The sequence below is a fragment of the Gorilla gorilla genome, chromosome 6 (assembly GCF_029281585.2).
Source record: "Gorilla gorilla gorilla isolate KB3781 chromosome 6, NHGRI_mGorGor1-v2.1_pri, whole genome shotgun sequence".
Taxonomy (NCBI): Eukaryota; Metazoa; Chordata; class Mammalia; order Primates; family Hominidae; genus Gorilla; species Gorilla gorilla.
The window spans coordinates 33769404-33790220 of NC_073230.2; the positions used below are offsets into that span (position 1 = coordinate 33769404).

The following is a 20817-nucleotide window of genomic DNA, read 5'->3' on the forward strand; positions in this document are numbered from 1 at the left end:
ATGGAGTCTTGCTCTGTTGTCCGGGCTGGAGTGCAGTGGTGTGATCTTGACTCACTGCAACCTTGGCTTCCCGGGTTCAAGCAGTTCTCCTGTCTCAGCCTCCCAAGTAGCTGTGTATGCTACCATGCCCGGCTAATTTTTGTATTTTCAGTAGAGACAGGGTTTCACCATATTGGTCAGGCTGGTCTTGAACTCCTGACCTCAAATGATCTATCTGCTTCAGCCTCCCAAAGTGCTGGGATTACAGGCATGAGCCACCACACCCAGCCCTCTATGTGCATTATTATGACAGACACATAAGGTAGCCTGGGGAGTTTGGAAATCTATACAAATCTAAAATTTTCCAACTCACCTAAAGGTCTTAGTTTTGTCAGGGAGCAATTTCTTTTTCTCTCTCTTTCTCTTTCTGTCCTTCTCCCTTCCCTTCCCTTCCCTTCCCTTCCCTTCCCTTCCCTTCCCTTCCCTTCCCTTCCCTTCCCTTCCCTTCCCTTCCCTTCCCTTCCCTTCCCTTCCCTCCCCTCCCCTCCCCTCTTTCTCTGTTTCTCTTCTTTCTTTCTCTCTCTCTCTCTTTCTTTCTTTCCTTCTTTCCTTTCTTCTTTCTTTTTTTTTTTTTTTAGATGCAGTCTTGCTCTTGTTGCCCAGGCTGGAGTGCAGTGGCACGATCTTGGCTCACTGCAACCTGCACCTCCCAAGTTCAAGTGATTCTCCTGCCTCAGCCTCCCAAGTAGCTGGGATTATAGGCATGTGCCACCATACCCGGCTGATTTTTGTATTTTTAGTAGAGACGGGGTTTCACCATGTTTGCCAGGCTGGTCTCAAACTCCTGACCTCAGGTGATCTGGCTGCCTAGGCCTCCCAAAGTGTTGGGATTACAGGCGTGAGCCACTGCGCCTGGCCTCAGGGAGCAATTTCTGATTGGCAGCTTTGGTTTGCTAAATTACAGACAGTTGACCTTTTATCTCAAACCATACAATTGTACTGTCATTGAATTTCCTTCTCCCCACCAGTAAATGCCATGGCAAGTTCTAGTACCAAATGATACTTTCTCTTGTGTTATAAAGGTAGCATCTCTTAATACATTTGAATTTGCTATTTATTTTACATGAAATAAAAATAATTTATGTTAAAATTACTATTCTGAGAGCATTATGCTATTTACTGTATTTAAAATAATTATTACTTTAAAAAGTTTAAAATTAATGTTACTAGGAAAATTCAGACAATATGGAAGTGTATAGAGCTTAGAAAATGAAATGATCACCATTTTCACTGTACTGATTTACAGTATTAGAGGTTGACCATGATAGTTCACTGTGATGTTTTGGAACAACTGGTTGAAACTGGTTTCAACTTTCCCAAGTTTCCTATTTTCTTTTTTATTTTCTTTTACTTTTATATTTTGAGACAGGGTCTCACTGTAACCCAGGCTGGAGTGCAGTGGCATGATCATGGCTCACCACAGCCTTGACCTCCCAGGCTCAAGCAGTCCTCCCACCTCAGCCTCCCAAGTAGCTGGGACCACAGGCGCGTGCTACCATGCCCAGCTAATTTTTGTATTTTTTGTAGAGATGGGGTTTCGCCATGTTATCCAGGCTGGTCTTGAACTCCTAAGTGATCTGCCCGCCTCAACCTCCCAAAGTGGTGAGATTACAGGTGTGAGCCCCGGGGCCAGTTTCCTACTTCATAGTTGGACTTGGTCTGTAGCATCTTAAGGTGGCCAATTATCAGACTCCTATTAGATAGAACTGAAGAGTTCTGCCTGGCTGAGAAAAGCTCAAGCCCTTTGGGGAAAATTAAGACCCCAACTTTGAACCATTTGTTCACATTACAGAGTCATGGAGGCAGCCTGTGGCATTGGAAGGCCACCCAGGGAAGCAGACTGGCTTTGGTTGCAGTGGAACTTGAGCACTTGCACTCTTTCATAGTGTGACCTTGGGCAACTTAACCCCTTAACCCCTCTGACCTTCCGCTTTCTTACTTGTGAAGTGGGGATATTCAAATCCTCACAGGACAGTTGTGAAGTTTAATTACACAAGGAAACACAGCTATGCCCTGTTGGAGAAATTCAGTCAAATGGGAGAGACAGAGGGTATCTAAACATCATGATGCAAGCGAAGTTAATGGCACCAGGGGACTGCACAGCACGCGGTTGCGTAATGGGGCAGAGAGCCCGGGAAGTGATTTCTGTGCAGAATCCTGGCAGAGTTTGCTGGTGCCTGGAAAGGGTGAAAGTATGAGGGTAGAGGTTCAGCCGTGTGGAGCACGTGATGTGTGTGGGGAGCATGGCCAGATCCTGAGATGGTGGAACCCACCGGCTAACTTGGCTCTGGTGCAGGAATCCCATGATAACCGGACTTGAGCCGCTCCTCCTCCTGGCCTCCTCCCCTTGGCATGACCCAGGCCTTCTGTGTAGAGGGCCTTTTTCCTTTTGCTTTCCTGGCTATCTCACACCATCCTTTAGGCCTCAGCGGAAGTGCCATTTTCTCAGTAAACCCTCTCCACCCCCACTTAGTCCCTCCATTCTTTAAAGTTTTGTTTTAAATGGTAAAAAACACACAACCTAAAATGTACCATCTGATCCATTTCTAGGTGTACAGTTCAGTGGTGTGAAGGATGTTCACATTGTTGTGCCGTTGATCTCCTGAACTCTTTTCATCTTGCACAACTGAAACTCTGTACCCACTCAGCTGCCCCCCACCCCCTCTCCCTCCCATACTTGGCAGCCACCATTCTACTTTCTGTCTCTGAATTTTTTTTTTTTTTTTTGAGATGAGGTTTCTCACTCAAGCTGGAGTGCAGTAGCACAGTCTCAGCTCACTGCAACTTTTGCTTCCCAGGCTCAAGTGATCCTCCTACCTCAGCCTCCTGAGTAGCTGAGACCACGGGTGTGCCACCACTCCTGGATAAGTTTTTGTTTTTGGTAGAGTTGGGGTTTTGCCCTGTTGGCCAGGCTGGTCTCGAACTCCTGACCTCAGGTGATCTACTTGCCTTGGCCTCCCAAAGTGCTGGGATTACAGGTGTGAGCCACCACACCTGGCCTCTGCCTCTGAATGTGACTGCTCTTGGTACTTCATACAAGTGGAATCATACGGTGTCTGTCTTTTTGTGACTGGCTTATTTCATTTGGCCTTTGTCCTCCAGGTTTATCCCTGTTGTGTGTTTTTCCATTCCTATCACACGGTGTCCTTTCCTATCATTTCCACGTTATAATTAGGAAGTCGCCTCCAAAGCTCTGAGCCTGCTGTGTACTCCACTGTGTGTCCTGCTTCCACCTCAGCCCATGGCACATAGCAGGAGCTCCACAAAGAGTGACTGAACGGAATCTCCAGTTCCAACCCCAGTCTGTCTTTCCAACCTAATCTCGACTGGTCCCCTCTTGACTAGCTTCTTATAGCTGCGGCAATAAATTACCACAAGCTTGATATTTAGAACAGCAGAAATTTATTCTGTTACAATTTGGGATGCTGGAAGTCCAAAATCCAGGTGGCAGCAGAGCCGTGCTCCCCTGCAGAGGCCCTAGGGAAGAATCCCCGCCTTGCTTCTTCCAGCCCCAGGGGCTCCATGGCTGGGGGCTGCATCCCTCCCCCTCCTCCGTCTTCGTCTTCACATGTTCTTCTCTGTGTTCTCTTCTGTTTCTCTTATATGGGCACTTGCCATCAGATTTAGGGTTCACTCCAGTCATCCAGGATGATTTTATCTTGAGATTCTTAATTATATCTCCAAAGACTCTTTTTTCAAATAAAGTCACATTCACAGGTTCTGTGGATCAGGACGTGGACATATCTTTATGGCAGCCACAATTCCACCCCACTACACCCTCTGAGAACCCTGTCCCCCAGCTGATCTGGCCTGGTCACGATCTCTGGACCATAGGGCACGCTTTTCACCAGGCTCTGTGGGTGTTGTTGTTGCTCCTCCGCTCCCCTGGAGGTCCTGCTTTTTTTCCTTGAACACTGAGATCCCCTGCTCTCCCATTCCCTCTCCATGGGTCCTCTGACTGCTCCAGGGGAGAGGGACTCCCTTCCTCTTGGAAAGCTTCCTGCTGCTGCTCGGGTGCAGCTCGCTTGCCCCTTCCAGAGGCCCTGTGGGGTCTCTTGTCTGCACCTCCACACGGCCCTGGAAGCGGAGCCTGTGTTCCTGCTTCCCTGTGTTCCCTGTGGTGCCAGTGACATGAGTATAGAGACTCTGGGAATACGTGTGGGGGATAATATGGACCCGGAAAGTGGGCTCAGACACATACTGATATTATCAAAGTGAAGGCAAATAGTAGACCTGCAGTCATAGTCACCCTCAGTTGTAAGAATACATATGTGTGGATATAGGCAGGGAATTTAAATTTGCTTTTTGTTTTTGGCAGGGAGCAGGTGTTAAATCTAATGAGCTTACATACCAAGTGGGTTTAAAGAACAATTGACAACCCCAGAGACATGCAGGGCCTGGAATCAAACAACAGGCTGGCTGCACTGCTCAGAAGGTCAGAGTCAAGGTCCTGACTTCATCCCGCTGAGGGCCACACCGTCTCTTATGTGACCTCTGGAGTAGTATAAGTGTCACAGGAAGGGCCTGATCCCAGAAGGTTTGAGTTTCCGGTAAAAGCGTCAGGGCTGCCTCTGGTGGTGGATCTCTCTGCGCGTCTTTTCCAGCCAGCATCCCCCCGCACATGGCTTCTGCTCCCCGGCATCTCCAGCTTCCTCCCCAATTCACTAAGGCTCCAGCCCCAGCCTGACTGGCTGGCCTTGCAGTTTGAAGGTCTGTCATCATCCAGCTGCCTTGGACTCGTTGGGGTCCAGACTCCTAACCCCTGGTGTGGACTGATGTTCACCTTGGTCCTGCCAGCAGGAGAGGGCAGCGTGGGAGGAGCAGAGGCTCACATGTCAGGGACTGTGGGGCGGGGGGGGCTCTGTCAGGGGATTTGGGTGGGAGGCCATGAGTGGTGTATCCACTCCAGTTTGGAGGTTCCAAATCACCCAGTATGGATATCTTATTTTTCAGATTGATCGTGTCCTGTGCTGAAGATGTTTCCGGAACAACAGAAAGAGGTATGTCATCACAAATCCAAAAATAAATAACCCACATATTTTGATTCACACAGGTTAGTTCTTCATTCGCGAACCATAAACCCATGGGTTGCTTGAGGAGGTTTCATGAAAGACCAAAGGCCCACCCTCCTGTACCTGCTCCTCTACTCCCACCATTGGTGCCTGCATAGCCTTCATTTTGGGTTCCAGTGACTCAGCTGTGGAGCACATTCCCACCCACAGCTCGTGACTCAGAATTCTCCCAGGCTCTGCCTCCCACCCCTTGGCTTGGAGCAGTATCCATCCAGTCTGCCTTCCTGCTTTTTTACTCCATTGACTCATCCCTGAATTCTCCTTCCTTCAGGTAGCAGCCCAGGGGAATTTCTGCCATTAGTTTCAGGTTTGCCCCACTTGTTGCCTGGGCTTGGTTTCATACAACACTGGCAAAACTGGCCCTTCTGCCTGCAGCCTGGCTTCCCAGGCCTCCATGCCCGCCCCCTGAGCCTCTCCCTGACTGGGAGGAGCATAGGACAGCCCTCATGCCAGCCCCGGCTGAGTGTCCCTCCTTTGGCAGTACGCATTGCCCTGCCTGCTGTGGTGCAGTGCACATCATCACTTGGTGAGGCTGATGAAGTGGAGAAGCAGCACAGGGGCCTGTCTAGGGGGTGTGCACACACACACACGTGCACACACATGCACACGAGTCACACATTCACACAGTCACATGGTCCCAGCTCACCCTGCACAAGTTGAAAACATGAAACCATTTATTTCAGAGAATCTTTCCAGAAAGTCCTTTGCTAGCTCTCACATCTTTAATTTCAGCCCTATCTTTGGCTTCAGGTTCTTCTCAGCAGTCCAGCCTTGCTTGCATCCCTTAACTCTAGGCTGGGCTTCCCCATTTTCAAAGGCAGTGTTTTGGTTTGTTTTTTAACTTTTAAAAATTGGGCTAGACGGGCATGGTGGCCTGTGCCTGTGGTCCTACGTACTCGGGAGGCTGAGGTGGGAGGATTGCTTGAGCCTGGGAGCCAGAGGTTGCAGTGAGCCAAGATTACGCCACCACACTTCAGCCCCGGCGACAGAGCAAGACCCTGTCTCAAACGAAAAACCAAAAACCAAAATAATTGGCTGGGCACCATGACTCATGCCTGTAATCCCAGCACTTTGGGAGACCGAGGTGGTTGGATTACTTGAGGTCAGGAGTTCGAGACCAGCCTGTCCAACATGGGGAAACCCCATCTCTACTAAAAATACCAAAATTAGCTGGGCGTAGTGGCATGCGTCTGTAGTTCCAGCTACTTGGGAGGCTGAGGCACAAGAATCTCTTGAACCTGGGAGGTGGAGGTTGCAGTGGGCTGAGATCATGCCACTGCACTCCAGCCTGGGTGACAAAGTGAGACTCTGTCTCAGAAAAAACCCACAAAAAACAAAAAAATTGGGCTATAATATATATAGTAAAATGCATAAAGTGTTCCAATCTTATGTGTGTAGCTCAATGGATTTTTGTCTTTTTGTTTTAGTAGAGACAGGGTCTCTCTTTGTTGCCTAGATTGGTCTCGAACTTCTGGCTTCAAGCAATCCTCCTGTCTCAGCCTCCCAAAGAGCTGGGATTGCAGACATGAGCCACTGATCATGGCCTAAATGGATTTTTATATACCTGTGTAACTACCACTCAGATCAAAGTATAGATGTTTCTGGCTCCCCAGAAGGTACCGTGTGCCCTTTTCCAGTCAGTCCGCCTCACTTCCACCCCTAGAGGTGACCTTCCACAATACCTATACCAGGCATGCTTTTTTTCATCTCATTTTTTAAGTAATCCTGAGACCAAGCTGCTTGTTCTGGGAAATACCCGCCCATGAAGTTAATGAAACTGCAAGGTTAAGGGCATAGTTCCCACAGGACTGCCCTTGTCTCCAACACCAATTGCAAGCTTGGGGCTTTCCTGAACCACCTTCAAGTTTAATAATTCACAAGAAAAACTCACAGAACTCAGAGCTATTATCCTCACAGATGCTGCTTTTTATAGAGAAAGAACACAAACGAGAACCAGCCAAAACAAGAGCTGGACGCATGGGCAGTCAGGTGGGGTCCAAGGGCAGAGCTTCTGGTCGTCCTCCCAAAGGAGCCATGGGCGGAGTTATCCTCCCAGCACCCATGTGTGACAGTGTGCAGAGTCACTTGGGGTAGCTGGAATGATCGCCTGGCTTCAAATCCATTGCTCTTAGAACAAAGTCAAAACACCTGCACGTGGTCTCTAGCACTCTGCAGGATCCAAACCTCCTTCTTTTCTCCAGACTTCTTTCCTGTGCCCCACCTACCACTCCAGTGCACTTCTTGTTCCTTATTTCAGAGCTTATTTTAGAGCCTTGAATGCTCCATGCACTCTGACCCCCATGGACTTTTACAGATGTTTTTTTCCACTGCCTGGAATAATCTCTTCCCCTAGCCTTCGTACTGTGTTGACTGGCCAACTTCTACTTATCCTTCAGGCATTGGCTTAGAAGTCAAGAAGAAGCTTTCTAAACCTTTAACTATAAAAGATATTTTTATCTAATCAGCTCCTCAGCAGCACCCTGTAGTCAATGCCAGTTAGAAATAGAGAAGGTTTAGGTCAAGCCTTTCATATCCTAGTGTCTGGTTGTTTAGTGGAAAGTAATTCAGGTTCCACCTAATCGAATATGTAAGGACCAAATGCAGTATGACTGATTGTTTTGGAATCTAGACCAAGGGTACACTGAGTATGGAAGCACTTTTCTCTCAGTACCCACAGCAAACATTACTAATTAATCATGAGGTTGGCACGTGAATCGAGATTTATTTACCATCCTCGTAACAAGATTCATACAGCCTGGGAGTGACGTCTTGGTTCTGTCTAAATGGTAGTACTGACCTTAAAATTTAGTAATTTTTTTTTTTTTTTTTTTACATTTTGGGGGTGAGGAATCAAATGTAGTCTCTCTTGTTAAAACAGCTTTATGACTGTAATAAATCTAGAAAGAGGAGAAAAGGGAGTGAGAATCTCCCTTGTTAGTTAAGCATGTTCCATTTGCACATTGGTTTGAATTCCCAGGAGAGCAGTATCCGAGCTGATGGATCTTCTCCATAAAAAGGCCTTGGCATTGGGCCATTGTGAAATTAAAATGAATTCAGATTCATTCATGCATGCAACTTTAATTTACAATTAAAATATTATGGTTACATATTTTAATAAGAATAATTAGATGGACCCAACTGAATCAACTCTTCTGTTTAATGAGACAGAACCCAGACTCCAAATGGAAAGGCAGGTGGCTGTGACAGGAAGCGCATTTCAGACAGTGTCTTTTGTGGAGCTAGGCATTTTTATTCTTTTTATATTCGAATGTCCAGAGTGAGCTGTTTGATTTTTCTACACTACTCAGGATGCTTGCCTCAGCCTTGCTGAACTCATCTTGTGGGGTGTATGAGTGAGCATTTGCTCCAGCTGCACACAGTCCCTTTCATGGAGTCGGACATTCTTGCCCAAGCGCCTGATCCCTCCTCCATAAGGGCACTGGGCTCTTTCCTTGGCACAGGGCTCACTTGGTGTAACTAGACTGTTCCTCCCTGTGTGATGTGACCTGAAGTGTGGGCTGAAACCCCTTTTGAATGTATGTGTGCGTGCGTGCATATCTCCCCTGCTCTCCTGGATCATGATGGCTGCATTCTACTTTTAGAGATTCATCCCTTTAGGATAAGTGCTTTTCCCCTTCCCAAATGCACATACTTCATACTAGGTATAACAGCAGCTTCTAGGCAACTCCAGTTATTGACACCTTAGCGATGATATATCCATCACTTCTTTGGCAGGGAATATCCTGAGTAGGACAGGCCGAAGTGGGCCCCAGAGAGTTGCACAAACCATGAGGACCCCACCACTGAGGGAGGAGATGGGGCACTATGGGGAGAGCCGGCAGGGAGGGATGTGTTGCCATTTTGGATGAGCAGCCCCTAAGGTTAATATTAATATGTCTAAGATATGCTTATGCTGACCCATGGTAATATTTTGGACTTCCTCTAGGAAAGCATGCTTTTGATATTCGGAAACTGACTGGAAATTGACTGGTCTGGAACTGATGAATATCTTTAACAAATAAATAATATTAGCTAGGATCCTGTGATGCTGGGTACTTTGATGGGAAACAACAAGACAAAACATTTTCTCACTCCCCAAAACCTAAATTTGTTGTTCCTCTCTCCCTCCTTTCTTCTTCTTCCCTTTTTCCCCTCCCACCCTCCCTCCCTCCATTTTTCTCAGTCTCTGTTATACTCAGTTATTAAGTGTTCCTGTTTGAAAAAATAGTTAAGTTTCCATAAGAGGCAATTTACAGTCTTCTGTAAGCAAAGAAAGGCAGCTGGGAATATTGTCTTCACACATACACACCAGGTTTCAGAGAAGGCTGTTATCATTCTGAGCGCTACATTTGTGTTACAGTTACTGTGAGGACTCTGATATTTTTTTCTGAGCTTGTCCCAGAGAAAGATCTTCCTTCCTTTTTTTTTTCCTTAGCCCTTCTTCCAGATTTTAAAATAATTGTTCACTGCAGAACATTTTTGGAAAAGTATACAGGAAAAAATAAAACTTTGAGCTATTTCTTTCTAGTCTTTTTCTATATATATGTATATGTCATTTTTAGAAAATTGAGATCATACAGAATTTATAGTTTAATATCTCACGCTTCCAGCTTAGTGTTTTCTAACACATTTCAAGAAATACTTCACCAGCTCTGATTAAATTAGAAGTGGCTTAGGAAAAGAAAGAATTAGTAAACATAAATTCATCTTCGAATTGTTAAGAAATGAACAAAGAATAACTTTACAGTGGAGAAATCTGACAAACACTTCCTCAGCCAGGTGATCACTGTTAACACCCACAGTGATGTTATGTTGCTAGCATGTGGAAGTGATATCACCTGGAAGTGATAAAAATGGCACTTTACCCTCTGAAATAGGTAGCCTTCCTTCCAAAAACCTATAACACCAATCTAATCATGAGACAAACATCAGACAAATCTGCAGAATACCTGCGAGGGCTCCTCAAATTGTCAAGGTCATGAAAAACAAGGAATGCCTGAGAAGCTGTCACAGCCAAGAGGAGCCCAAGGAAACACAATGACCAAATATAATGTATCTCGAGTGGGATCCTGGAACAACAGATTAATGACATTAGGTGAAAACTAAAGCAATCAAGCAATCTGTTTTTTTGTTTTTTTTTTTTGTTGAGACCGAGTCTCGCTCTGTCGCCCAGGCTGGAGTGCAGTGGTGCGATCTCGACTCACTGCAAGCTCCACCTCCCGGGTTCACACCATTCTCCTGCCTCAGCCTCCTGAGTAGCTGGGACTACAGGTGCCTGCCACCACGCCCAGCTAATTTTTTGTATTTTTAGTAGAGGCGGGGTTTCACCATGTTAGCCAGGATGGTCTAGATCTCCTGACCTCGTGATCCGCCCGCCTCGGCCTCCCAAAGTGCTGGGATTACAGGTGTGAGCCACTGTGCCCGACCAGCAATCTTAATGAAGTATGGACTTCAGTTAATAATAACATGTCAATATTGATTAATGAATTGTTACAAAGGCAGCATGCTAATATAAAATGTTAATAATAGGGGAAGCTGGGTGTGGGATATGTAGGACCACTCTGTACTATCTTCATAATTTCTCTGTATCTAAAACTGTTTAAAATAAAAAGTTTATTTTAAAACAAATATCATTGACATATATATGCTCACATAAAAAGATTCTGAAAGATTGTACAGTGAATAAACCAATAAACAAAATAGTATTTATAAATGTAGGTTATGCTCCTGTTTGTGTTAAAAAATTGCATAAAGCTGGGTGTGTTGGTGCATGCATGTAACTCCAGCTACTTGGCCAAGGCGAGATCACTTGAGCCCAGGAGTTCAAGGCTGCATTGAGCGATCATCAATAGCCACAGTATTCCACCCTATGCAATGGAGTAAGACCTTGCCTCTTCAACCCCCAAAACAAAAAAATACACAAGGTAGAGATGATAATAAAGTGAACCCCCATATATGTACCTACCAACCAGCTTCAACAATTTACTAACTCATTATTAACTCATAGCCGAGCTATATCCCCACCCCACCTATTTCCTCCTGCTACCACAGTCAATTATTTGGAAACAAATTCTAGATATTATATACTTTCATCTGTAAATATTTCAGTATGCATTTCTAACAAATGACCTTTTTAAAAAATGAACCACGTTATCACATGTTAAATAATTAAACAATTCCTTCATATCATCAAATATTCAATGTGCAAATTACCTTGATTATTTTGAAAAAAATTATATACTTGGTTGTTCTAATTCTCTATTTAATTAGGATTCAGATAAGGACCACACATTGCATTTGGTTGATACATTGTTTAAAGTCTTTAATTCTCTCTTTTCCCCCTTTTGCAATTTATTTGTGGAAGAAATTGCATCTTTTGCCTTATGGAGGTTTTCACATTCTAGATTTTGCTGATTGCATCCTTGTGGATGCCAATTATTTCTTATTGCAGAAGAGGAGGTTTTTTTTTTTTCTGCACTTTTCCTGATGTGTTACAAGATATGAAAAGGTAATTCGCTGATTTGGGATACTACTTGTGTAAAGAAACTTGCAACATTGTGAGCTATTATAAGTCATGTAAAAGGCAGGTCTAGCTAAATCTCATTCACAGTTGTTTATCCTGAAGTAATAAAAGCTTTTCAAAAAATCATCATTCAGTACCACCAGAGGATGGTATTTAAACATACTCCATGCTGTAGAGTGGCAAGTACTATCCCTTGTCATATGTCTTTTAAGTTATTTGTTACAGCTGTTATTAGGAAATAAAGGAAGGTTGCTTGATATATTCCTTTTGCCCTTCTATTTTGTTACTTGTAAAGAATATAGTATATGAAATGTGCTAGATTTTAGTTGTGAAATTGTTATATGGGGGTCCTGAATAGCACTGTGGTGATTAACACACTGGTAAATGCTTTTTTTTTTTTTTTTTTTTGGGGAGACAGAGTCTTGGTCTGTCGGCCAGGCTGGAGTGCAGTGGCACGATCTCAGCTGCTCACTGCAACCTCCGCCTCCCAGACTCAAGCAATTCTCCTGCCTCAGCCTCCTGAGTAGCTGGGATTACAAGTGTGTGCCACCACACCTGGCTAATTTTTGTATTTTTAGCAGAGACGGGGTTTCACCATGTTGGCCAGGCTGGTCTCAAACTCCTCACCTCAGGTAATCTGCCTGCCTTGGCCTCCCAAAGTGCTGGGATTATAGGCTTGAGCCACCACGCCCAGCCCACACTGGTAAATTCTATAATCATTAGTTGTATGGAAAAGTACCTAGCGCATTGTTGTTGCACAATATATTTTAAGTGAATGAATGAGTCTCCAGTGTAAATACATGAACATGTAAAACACTACTTTGAAATAGGAAAAAAAATGTTCCAAGAAAAAGAACAAACTGAGACAAGTTTACATTTTTATGTTAGAAAATTCTCATCAAAGCTATGAAAAATTAGTATTCACTTAACACCTAGACATTCTGCTTTATTAGCTTTCATCTTTTGTGATCTTTCTGTAATCTAAGTAAATAGTTTTAATAGTTAACACCTACTCATCTTTACTGTGCTACAAAGATTCAAACTAAGCTATGATGGAAAATTTTAAAAAACACACCTATCACAATGGCTAAAATAAAAAATAGTGATAATCCCCCCTGGAAACTGTAATAGGTATGTATGATATATCATTGTGGGGTTAATTGTATTTCCCTAGTGGTTAACGATGTCGAACATCTTTCTATGTGCTTGTTTGCCATCTGTATGCCCTATTTGGGTGAAATGTCTCTTCATATCTTTTGCCTGTTTTCTAATTGAATTCTATTTTTTAAATAAGAGTGAGTGAATGAGTGTTTTGAGACAGGGTCTCTCTTGTTGAGGCTGGAGTGCAGTGGTGTGATCTCAGCTCACTGCAACCTCCCACCCACCCACCAGGCTCAAGCAATCCTCCCACCTCAGCTTCCTGAGTAGCTGGGACTACAAGTGTGAGCCAGTACACTCAGCTAATTTTTAATTAGTTTTTAAATGTTTTGTAGAGACGGGGTTTCACCATGTTTCCCAGGCTGGTCTTGAACTCCTGAGCTCAAGTGATCCTCCCACCTTGGCCTCCCAAAGTGCTGGGATTGCAGGAGAGAGCCACCTCACCCGTCTGATAGTTTTTTTTTTTTTAATATATTCTAGATGCAAGTCCTTTATGGGATGTGTAGTTTGCAAATATTTCTTCAATCTTTAATTTGCCCTTTTAACCTTATTCACGGCATCTTTTGCAAAGCAAAGATTTTTAGTTTGGTGAAGCCTAATTGATCACTTTTTCCTTATGTGGATTGCCCTTTTGAGAGAAGTTGAAGAACTCTTCTCCTAGTCCTAGGCTGAAAGATTTTCTTTGATTTTTTTTTTCTAAACGTTTTTCTAAAAGTTTTCTCTGATGTTTTGTGTTTGACGTTTACATCTGTGGTTTGGTTAGTGTTGATTTTTGTATAAGGTGCACACTTTAGGTTGAGGTTCATCTGTTGGCCTGTGGATGTCCAGTTGTTCCGTAATCATTTGTTGAGAGGCTTTTCCTTCTCCTTTGAATTGTTTTTGCACCTTTGTCAAAAATCAGGTGGGCGTATTTGTGTAGGTCTCTCTCTGGGTTTTCTGTTCTCTTTCACTGATCTTCTGTGTCTATCCCTCTCTAGGACTCCATTGTCTTGCTGCTGTAGCCTTAACATTGGGAAGAAGGCTTCCTCCCACTTTATTCTTTTTCAAAAAGTTTTTGGCTATTCTAAGACATTTCCCTTTCCATATAAATTTCAGAATAAGCCCATCTATGTCTTCAAAAAAATCTTGCTGAGATTTTTTATAGGAATTGTGTTAAACCTACAGATCAATTTGGGGAGAATTTCTCTCTTTACTATGTTGGGTCTTCCAATTTATGAACATAGTGTGCCTCTGCTTTGATTCCTTTCAATAGCATCTTAGATTTTCAGCATAGAGGACCTCTGCTTTTTAAAAAATCTTGTCAATCAGTTGGTTAATTCTGAAACATTTAATATGCACTTACTATGTGCTAGTACCATGCTTGGTGCTAGAAATACAAAAATGAAATACAAAGCTTTAAGAAGCCAGAAGGACAGAGTTTGAGAAGAGCATGTTGTCTGAACTGGCATTTTAGCTAATAAAAGCAGAAAAAACTTCCCCCTCCAAAACAATACAATTACAGTGAAATTGGAAATTGCCTAATATTTATTATTAGTAAAAGAATCACGAGATAGAACATGTTGGAGAGTACAGTCTTTGAAACAAGGCAGATCTGAGTTTGAAACTTAGCTCAGGCTGGTCATTTGACTTTGGGCCAGTTGCTTAAGCTTTAGAAGCCTCATTTAAAAAATCTGTAAAGTAGGATGAGAATATACTGAGCTCTGAGGGTTGTTGTAAAGATTGAAGAAAACATTTGTGAAACGGTATAATGCCTGCCACATGTCAAGTGCCCTGGTATAATACAATACAGTTATTTTTATTATTAGTTTCATCTCACTTAAGGGCTAAGGAAAAAAAAGATAGGGTAGAAGTGGATAATGGTCAAACCTGGGGTGTGGGGATGGGGGAAAAACAGGGAACATTGAAATTAAAGGCTGATTATTATAGGATAACACAGGAATTAGATCTTCGAAGAGTCTAGGAGTCTTTCTTTAGAAGTCTGTTTTCACATGGAGAAACAGCAGGGACAGTTAGTCTACATTTTTAATTCCACTCTGCCTGGCTTTCTCATACTACATATAGTCATTAGGCCCAAGAAGTCATTAAAGTGTTTAATAAGGTTATTAAATTGACTAACTGCAGCTGCTGAAGCAATTTTCCTAGGAAATCCATATGATTCTAGGTAAGGGGCTGTGGAACTGTCCTCTGTGGCTGACAGCCTGTCAACATTCCTTTGAAGGATGGCGGGCAGTGTCGTGAGGGATGCGTCTAATTAAGAGATTAGAGGTGAACCTTGGCTTCCTGGGTGTGCTATTTGTAGCTGAGAGTATGGGGAAACTTCACTAATTCCTACTAATTGCAGAGTGGGGGAGGAGGAGACCCATGTGAATTATAGAATATTTTAAAATAAATATACTTTTATTACTTTCAAGTACATATTTTAACTCCAACTAGGCTAACAAATTGTTGCCTGGTACAAGTCTTAGGGGACTAAGTTACTGAAGCTATCAGAAGGATTTTCAATTATTTCTATGTAAATAGGTGCTTCTGGAGTTCTTTAGGGTGCTAGAAAACAGTTTGTTCTCCCAGATCTTAAACATTGCTCTTGGATCCTTATGCTGTTAATTGGCACATCCTTAGAGGAAGGGGTTTGTTAAATTAAGATAAACTTTAGGCCAGCTGCTAAATAACTTATCATTAATTCATGGAGCCCAAGAACCCAAGTAGATGAGGTTTTAATTTCAAGTGAAGTTTGATTTTCCTTTCCTGAAGGCAGTTTGTTTATTCCTACAGGCATTTATTTATTCATTAAATGATACTAATGGAAGGCATTGGATGTATGAGGCATTCAAGTCTTACAAGACAGCCTAAGCTGCCCTACGGGAGCTTAGCGTCTGCTAGAGGAGGCCTACAGGTAATTACAATACAGCACAGTAGGACGTGGTGAGTAGGGACTATGCCCAAGGCAATCCCAGAGACATTAGGGGCCCAGAGGAGGGTCAAATAAGTCATACTGGGTGAATCTGAGAAGGGTTCCCAGAAAAAGTGGTGACCGAGTTGCATTTGAAAAATGAATTGGAGTTGACAAAAAACAGTAGAAGAAAAGAGAAGATTAAAAAAAAAAAAAAAAAAAAAGGCAGTAGGGTGGCCTAGCAATCCAGGCAGAGAACAGCTTAGTTAAAGGCATGGAAGTGTGAAGTGGCATGTTGCTTATGGGGACCTACGCTTAGCCTTTGAAGATAAGCAGAGTGAAAATCATGAAAGGCTGTATTGTGCTAGCTGAGGAGTTTGAACTTGAAGGTTATGGGGCAACCTTTGAAGGATTTTCAGAAGGAAAGCAACATCATCAGATACGTGTTTTGGAGCCATTCTTGTCTTCATGTGGGGACTGCGCTGGATATGGGCCCAGAAATAAATTAGCAGTTCTTGCATTAATGTTGGGCAAGAGGTCCTTGAACCAAGGCAGTAGCAGAGGGAATAGTTGTCAGTGGTTCCAAGGAGAATGACTATGAAGGACTTGGTCTGTGTGGATTTGGGGAATGAGTCAGACAGAGGGGTCTAGGAGAACTGGGTTTCTAGCTGGGGTTGGTGGGAGATGCTCTTCACTGAGAAGGGGAGCAGGATGCTGTGGGAAGGGTATGGACGTGGCGTGCTCAGGGGACTTCTAGGTGGATCAGGCTAGAGGCTGGATCCATGGGAGAGGCGCCTGCACTGGGATGGAGCTTTGGGTGGGGTCCATCAGCTCATGCGAGGGGGTTGAATGTGTTTGGATGAGGTTGCCCTAGAATTGCAATAGTGTGCAAAGAACAACAGCCTGGGTTGGCTCTCAGGCACAGAAACGTTTCAGGATGCAGAGAGGGAAGAAATTTGCCATCCACAAGAGAATAGTGATATTTAGCACTCCAACCAAATTAAAGATTTTCAGGATTGAAACAATATGTGGAGTCTTAGTGCTGCAATGAATTTTGAGTGTGCATTTAAAAGTTTAAGAGACACACACACATACACGGTGACAAGAGATGGAGGTGAAAAGCATAGACCAAGAGCAGAGTACCTGGATTTTTGCTTCTGCTTCCATCCCTGGGCAGAATCTGCTTTATCACACTGTGATTAGGGGATATTATGGATATTTGGTTTAAAAATGGTTTTTTAATCCCTCTTATAATTTAGAATGTGCTTTTAAGAAATGATGGTTGTCTCAATGCGCATGAAAAAAATAAAGAAATAGAGAAGAAGAAATAATGGCTGGGGCACAGTGGCTCATGCCTATAATCCCAGCACTTTGGGAGGCTGAGGCAGGGGTGTTGCTTGAGCCTAGGAGTTCAGAATCAGCCTGGGCAACATAGCAAGACCCCGTCTCTAAAAAAATTAAAAAATTAGCTGGGCATGGTGGCACCCGCCTGTAGTCCAGCTACTGGGGGCGGGGTTGGCTAAGGTAGGAGGATCATTTTAGCCCTGGAGTTTGAGGCTGCAGTGAGCTGAGATCGTACCACTGCACTCCAGTCTGGGTAACAGAGTGAGACCCTATCTCAAAAAACAGAAAAAAGAAAAGAAATAATGGCCAAAGAGCATCACTATAGTGTTATCTTGTGTTTTTTTTTTTTTTTTTTTTTTGACCAAGTCTTGCTGTTGTTGGCCCGGGCTGGAGTGCATTTAGTGGCATGATCTTGCTGCAACCTCCGCCTCCTGGGTTCCAGCAATTTTCCTGCCTCAGCCTCCTGAGTAGCTGAGATTACAGGCACCCACCACCATGCCCAGCTAATTTTTGTATTTTTAGTAGAGACGGGGTTTCACTATGTTGGCCAGGCTGGTCTCGAACACCCGACCTCTGGTGATCCACCCGCCTCGGCCTCCCAAAGTGCTGGGATTACAGGTGTGAGCCTCGCCTATCTTGTTCTTGTTCTGTCCCCTAAATGATTTTAAAAATACACAATGAAAATATTTTAAAATAAGACTTTTTGGAACAGTAATTTATAATCCCTGTCTACTGAAGACAAGCAGTGGGACAGAAGTCTCCAGTGCAAGGACAAAGTGTTGCCCTAGAAGGTGAAACTTGATAGGGGCAAAAGTTATTTTCAGAGTGTGGTGTATTTTTTTGATTAAAAAAAATCCTCTGTGATGAAGAGTTTCATTTAATTATCTGCATGATTCAATGGAGGTGCTTTGTCCAGAAAGCCCCCGATCTCTCTTTTTCTTCTGCTCTCAGGCGTTCATAGCCTGCCTCTCAGATGTGCCCCAACAAGCAATAAGAAATGCCTGAATTCCAGCATTGAACTCCCAATCTTATCAAAAAGCTCTAATATTTAAAATCAAACTCAGTTAGCAAGTTTATGAACACTGAGTAAATAAGTTATACTTAAAAACTTATGTGAAACATGATAGTTTTTTGCTGTACATTTTCAAATTTTTAAACTAAACCTATTTACTAAAGAGCACCTGTTAAAAAGTATTGCTTTAATTTTTTTTTTTTTGAGACGGAGACTTGCTCTGTCGCCAGGTTGGAGTGCAGTGATGCGATCTCGGCTCACTGCAACCACCGCTTCCTGAGTTCAAGCGATTCTCCTGCCTCACAAGTAGCTGGGACTACAGGCACACGCCACCACGCCCGGCTAATTTTTGTAGTTTTAGTAGAGACGGTGTTTCACCATATTGGCCAGGATGGGCTCAATCTCTTGACCTTGTGATCTGCCCGCCTCGGCCTCCCAAAGTGCTGGGATTACAGGCGTAAGCCACTGCGCCAGGCCTATTGTTTTAAATTTTGCCCCATGTTTTCTATTCTTATTATCTTTATAAAAGAACAAAATTATCTCCTGTATATGATTTTTAATATCCCTAACTTCTATGTATAACACAAAGATATTATGAAGATGAAATGATTTAATGTAGGGGAAATGTATTTTAAAAATAGAAAAGTGTTATGTAAAAGAAGGTGTTCCTCTTTCTATTAATAAGTTATTATTGCTTATTCTCATGTGGCTGGGATGCATGCACAAAGTCAACTTCAGCCCTCTTTGCTTACTTTTCCCATGAGCTTTGGTATCCTTTCTTTTTCTTCTTTTGATACAGGGTCTCGCTCTTTTGCCCAGGCTGGAGTGCAGTGGCACAATCAAGGCTCACTGTAGCCTTGACCTCCTGGGCTCAAGTGATCCACCCTCCTCAGCCTCCTGAGTAGCTGGGACTACAGGCATGCACCACTGCGCCTGGCTAATTTTGTATTTTTTGTAGAGATGGGGTTTCACCATGTTGCCTAGGCTGGTCTCAAACTCCTGGGCTCAAGAGATCCTTCCAAAGTGCTGGGATTACAGGTGTGAGCCACCCTGCTTGGCCTGGTGCCTTTCTTATTTGTGTCCTAGGAAGCAACTTACCCAGAAGGGCCCATTGTTTCAGTTTAGAGAGATGAAGAAAGTAAGAAATGATCACTTCTTAAATTTGAAAAAAACCTGAACCAATTATTTAAGATTAAAAATTAAAAATCAGTTTTACAGTATACTTTGTCTTCAGATAACCAGTAAAACTATCCAGAAGTACTCCCACCTCAGTTTTGCATTATTTAAAAAATTCCATTATGTGGCAAAAGTGTGTTCTAGATTTGCTCGTGGTGCCTGATTCATTAACTTTACTTCTTGTTTTTTAAAGGATTACAAGTACCACATTGGTTAAAGCTCATTTCAGTTTTGTTTTAGTGCAGTCGTTTGTTCAGTTCTTTCCAGTCCTACTTGCAGTTCTGAAGAATATTTCTTTGTTTATGATGCCATTACAGGAATTTGTAAGTGTCTGGGTTCGAGATCCTAGGATTCAGAAGGAGGACTTCTGGCATTCTTACATTGACTATGAGATATGTATTCATGTAAGTATGTAGTCAGTAGAAATAGTAATTTCGAGGGACTTTTATGGGATACATTTTATGGGATAAAGTTGACACTTGTAAAAGTTTTTCTCATTCAAAGAACTGAATTTGAATGATTACAACTAACGCTTTTATCTTACATGAACTAGTAAGATGGTTCCTAAAGTTGAAAAATTACTTATTTGAATCCCTTATTGTTCCTTTGTTAATATTAATATTTTAATGTTTATTGCCTTCACATGTGAAGATGTGCACGCATCTAAAATGCATGGGTAAAGAGTACTTATAGCTCATTAATGGCATTTCTTATGATCTGCTATAGCATATTTCTGGATAATATAATGCCTGATAACCTTCAAGTTTGAGAGGATATAGAGTTCTTTGGAAAAGAGATGTGTGGTGTTTTATATATAGAATCAGAAGGTGGGAAATGGATATGTGCAATTATTGTGATCAATTTATCTAGAATCTGAGTAATTAATGTAATGAGTAAGCAACTAGAAATGATGTGCCTTGCATGGATCCTACTGTATCACAATCTCTTGAAAATGTTGTGTGGTGTGTGGCCTTCTGTGACCATCTTAAACAAGGGTAAGCAAACTTCTCTGTAAAGGTAGTAAATATCTTCAGTCTGTGGGCCATACAGTTTCTGTTGAGACTACTCACTTCTGCTGTTGCAGGTGAAAAGCAGCCACAGACAGTGCATAAATGAATGAGCATAATTGTATTCCAATAAAACTTTATGTGCAAAGACAGGTGTCAGACCAGATTTGGCCCTCAGGCTATAGTTTATTGGCCCCGATTTTGAGGATAATACTCTTTGCATCTAAATCAGATGCCTATCAGATGCAAACTAAATTAGTTCAAGTGGGGAGCATAGCAATTGACCCAGATTGTATCCGTGACTTCATAGCACAAGTGAAGTAAAATTTAGCCATTATTTAATCTGCCCATTGTAAATAGCTAACTTGGTATACTGGACACCCAAACACCAGCTGTAGAACTTTTCTTTTTTAAAATTCTCGTTTCTTCTCTTTTTTCTTTGAAGTTTCCCCAACTTTGAAAATAAAAGAAAAACTCAGAACTGCTTTTTTGATTGTGTTGTAAAGCCATTCCAGGATATGCCATGTATTCTGATTCTGTTTGGGTTTTACTTATAAGCTCACACTAGAGTTGCATTCTGTGTGGAAAATTATGAC

General features: G+C 42.8%; 1 protein-coding gene across 5 annotated transcripts in view; it reads left to right on the plus strand.

Annotated features, from left to right (window-relative positions):
* Positions 1–20817, plus strand: part of SNX10 (sorting nexin 10) — an 81361-nt gene that overhangs the window by 48536 nt on the left and 12008 nt on the right. For 4 of the 5 annotated variants that reach the window (XM_055346897.2, XM_004045202.5, XM_055346895.2 and 1 more), the window contains 2 exons: positions 4993–5039; positions 19532–19618. In XM_055346897.2, the coding sequence (XP_055202872.1) occupies positions 5016–5039; positions 19532–19618 (111 nt within the window). In that variant the 5' untranslated portion in view covers positions 4993–5015. Of the gene's footprint in view, positions 1–4992; positions 5040–15568; positions 15686–19531; positions 19619–20817 lie in introns of those variants that run through there. The other variant, XM_063708424.1, reaches the window with a different exon arrangement.